The 1,818-nt window shown below is 64.2% G+C and overlaps 1 protein-coding gene across 1 annotated transcript in view; it reads right to left on the bottom strand.

The window, feature by feature from the left end:
• LARGE2 (LARGE xylosyl- and glucuronyltransferase 2) overlaps positions 1 to 1,814 on the bottom strand; it is a gene marked incomplete at its 5' end in the record, with an annotated part of 5,569 nt that extends 3,755 nt beyond the window's left edge. Inside the window, 6 exon segments of the mRNA XM_006172254.2 lie at positions 457 to 561; positions 661 to 832; positions 1,019 to 1,081; positions 1,084 to 1,144; positions 1,383 to 1,465; positions 1,770 to 1,814. Coding sequence (XP_006172316.2) covers positions 457 to 561; positions 661 to 832; positions 1,019 to 1,081; positions 1,084 to 1,144; positions 1,383 to 1,465; positions 1,770 to 1,814 — 529 coding nt within the window.
• Between the last annotated feature and the right edge of the window lie 4 nt (positions 1,815 to 1,818).

Here is a 1,818-nt window from a genome sequence, read left to right as displayed (position 1 = left end):
GCAGTGACGCTGCGAGGCTGGCCCACAGGGGAAGGTCCCAGGTTCACAGGAGACCCCTAGCACAGCGTGCCGGTGATCTGGGCTGGCTGAGCTGGGAGGAGATCCTGGCGTCAGGACCCTGTCCAAGGTGCTGTGCCTCTCATATGATTTTAGAAATCCTCCTCTTGAGGGTGAAAGGGGGGCTCACAAGGCATCTCCACAGCCATCTGCTTGCACCTGGTGATCCCGGGGCTGTTAAAATCACCCCATTTAATGGGTGGGAAGACAGGCTCAGAAGGATCAAGCCAGCTGACCAGGTGTCCCGCTGGCAGGGCCAAGGTTGGAGCTGCCTGCTGGCTCTTCATCCGGTCTTCCTTCCGCAGCACTATTCTTACTGGGGGGTTCCTAGCATGCTGCCTAGCCCCTGGAGCCAAAGGACCAGCAGCCCACCCCTCTGCCTCCCCACCGTGTCCCCACCTGTGTTAAATCCCCGGCCCAAGGCAGGCCAGGGCCTGTGGTTCTTCCAGAGGTTGCCCAGGTACCAGTCACTCTGGTTCTCCACGAGCCCGATCACCTGCTTGTCTGGGAGAGGAGGGCGTGAGGAGCAGCCTGGCTCAGGGCGAGACCACAGCGTGTACCGGGCAGAGAGGGGGCTAGCGAGGGCACGGACCCAGGTCTCACCAGAAAAGCGAGCAAAGAGTGCCCAGAGCTCCGCGATGTCAGAGGCGAAGGTGACATCTGTGTCCAGGACAATGACTCGGGTCAGGTCAGGAGGAAGGGTGCTGGGCAACACCAGCTTCATGAGCCCATAGAGGCCCGAGTAGTGCTTATTGGGGATCCAGGAGACCTGGGGCTGCAGGAGGGAAGGGCCTGTGAGTGCCAGACCGACTCGGTGACGCCATGGGAAGAAGGGGTGAGCCCCCAGAGTGAGGGACTTGTACTTCGGTAGGACTGGGGCTGCTCCTCACCACCCACGCCTTGGGAGGAAGGAGAGGGATGGGCACAGCTGGGCAGGGGTGCAGAGGGAGGGGGGTCCTGCCTTGAGCTCATCGGCATCGTAGAAGCTGACCCCCAGAGCGGGCACCATCCACGAGTGGTTTAGAGCGTCTCCAGGATGCTCCGGGCCACGGCGTCAGTCACCAAGTGCAGGTGCAGCGGGTGCCTCCTTCAGGTGGGCACATGGGCGCCTGAGAGGCAGCAAGGGACTGCCCAGTACGCCCTCTCCCAAGGGCTCAGGCGTGGGAGCATCATTTTCTCCAAAAGGCTCGGCCAAGCCTGGCTCAGGATAGCTCACAGCCACCCTCCAAGGCAGTGTCACAGACGAGAAGCTGAAGCCGGAGACTGGGGAACTGGCGGGGGCGGCCCCAGCCCCTGGACCCTCCCTGACTGCCACCTGGCTGTACCTGTAGAAGAGCATGGACTTCACCAGCGTGATGACGTCGCGGCTGGAGTTATGGCCCGCACACACGATGGCTACGTGCAAAAGCTGGGGAGGGGACACGCAGGTCACAGCAGTCCCCACCTCCATCAGCCGGCTGAGCTGGCCCGGCCTAGGGTACTTAGCCCCACCCGGCCTCAGAACTAGGGAAAAGCGCAGAGGAACTGCAGGGATCCAACCCTCGTTTCACAGTGAGGACACTGAGGCCAGCGCAAGCAGGTGCGCATCCGAGAGCCCGAGCCGGCTGCGGGCAGACGCCAGCTGTGCTGGCTCCCACAGGTGTCCAGGTGGCCGCGCCGGCCCGGTGCCCCCGGGGCTCGCCGCCAGGGGCCGCGCGCACCTCCCTACCTACCTCGCACTTGGGCGGCAGCAGCGGCCGCGGGGCGGCGGCGGGGGGGGTG

This window comes from Tupaia chinensis, unplaced genomic scaffold (genome assembly GCF_000334495.1).
Source record: "Tupaia chinensis unplaced genomic scaffold, TupChi_1.0 Scaffold000561_1, whole genome shotgun sequence".
Classification (NCBI taxonomy): Eukaryota; Metazoa; Chordata; class Mammalia; order Scandentia; family Tupaiidae; genus Tupaia; species Tupaia belangeri.
Note: the sequence above shows the minus strand (reverse complement) of the source record. Positions and strands in the feature narration are given on the sequence as shown.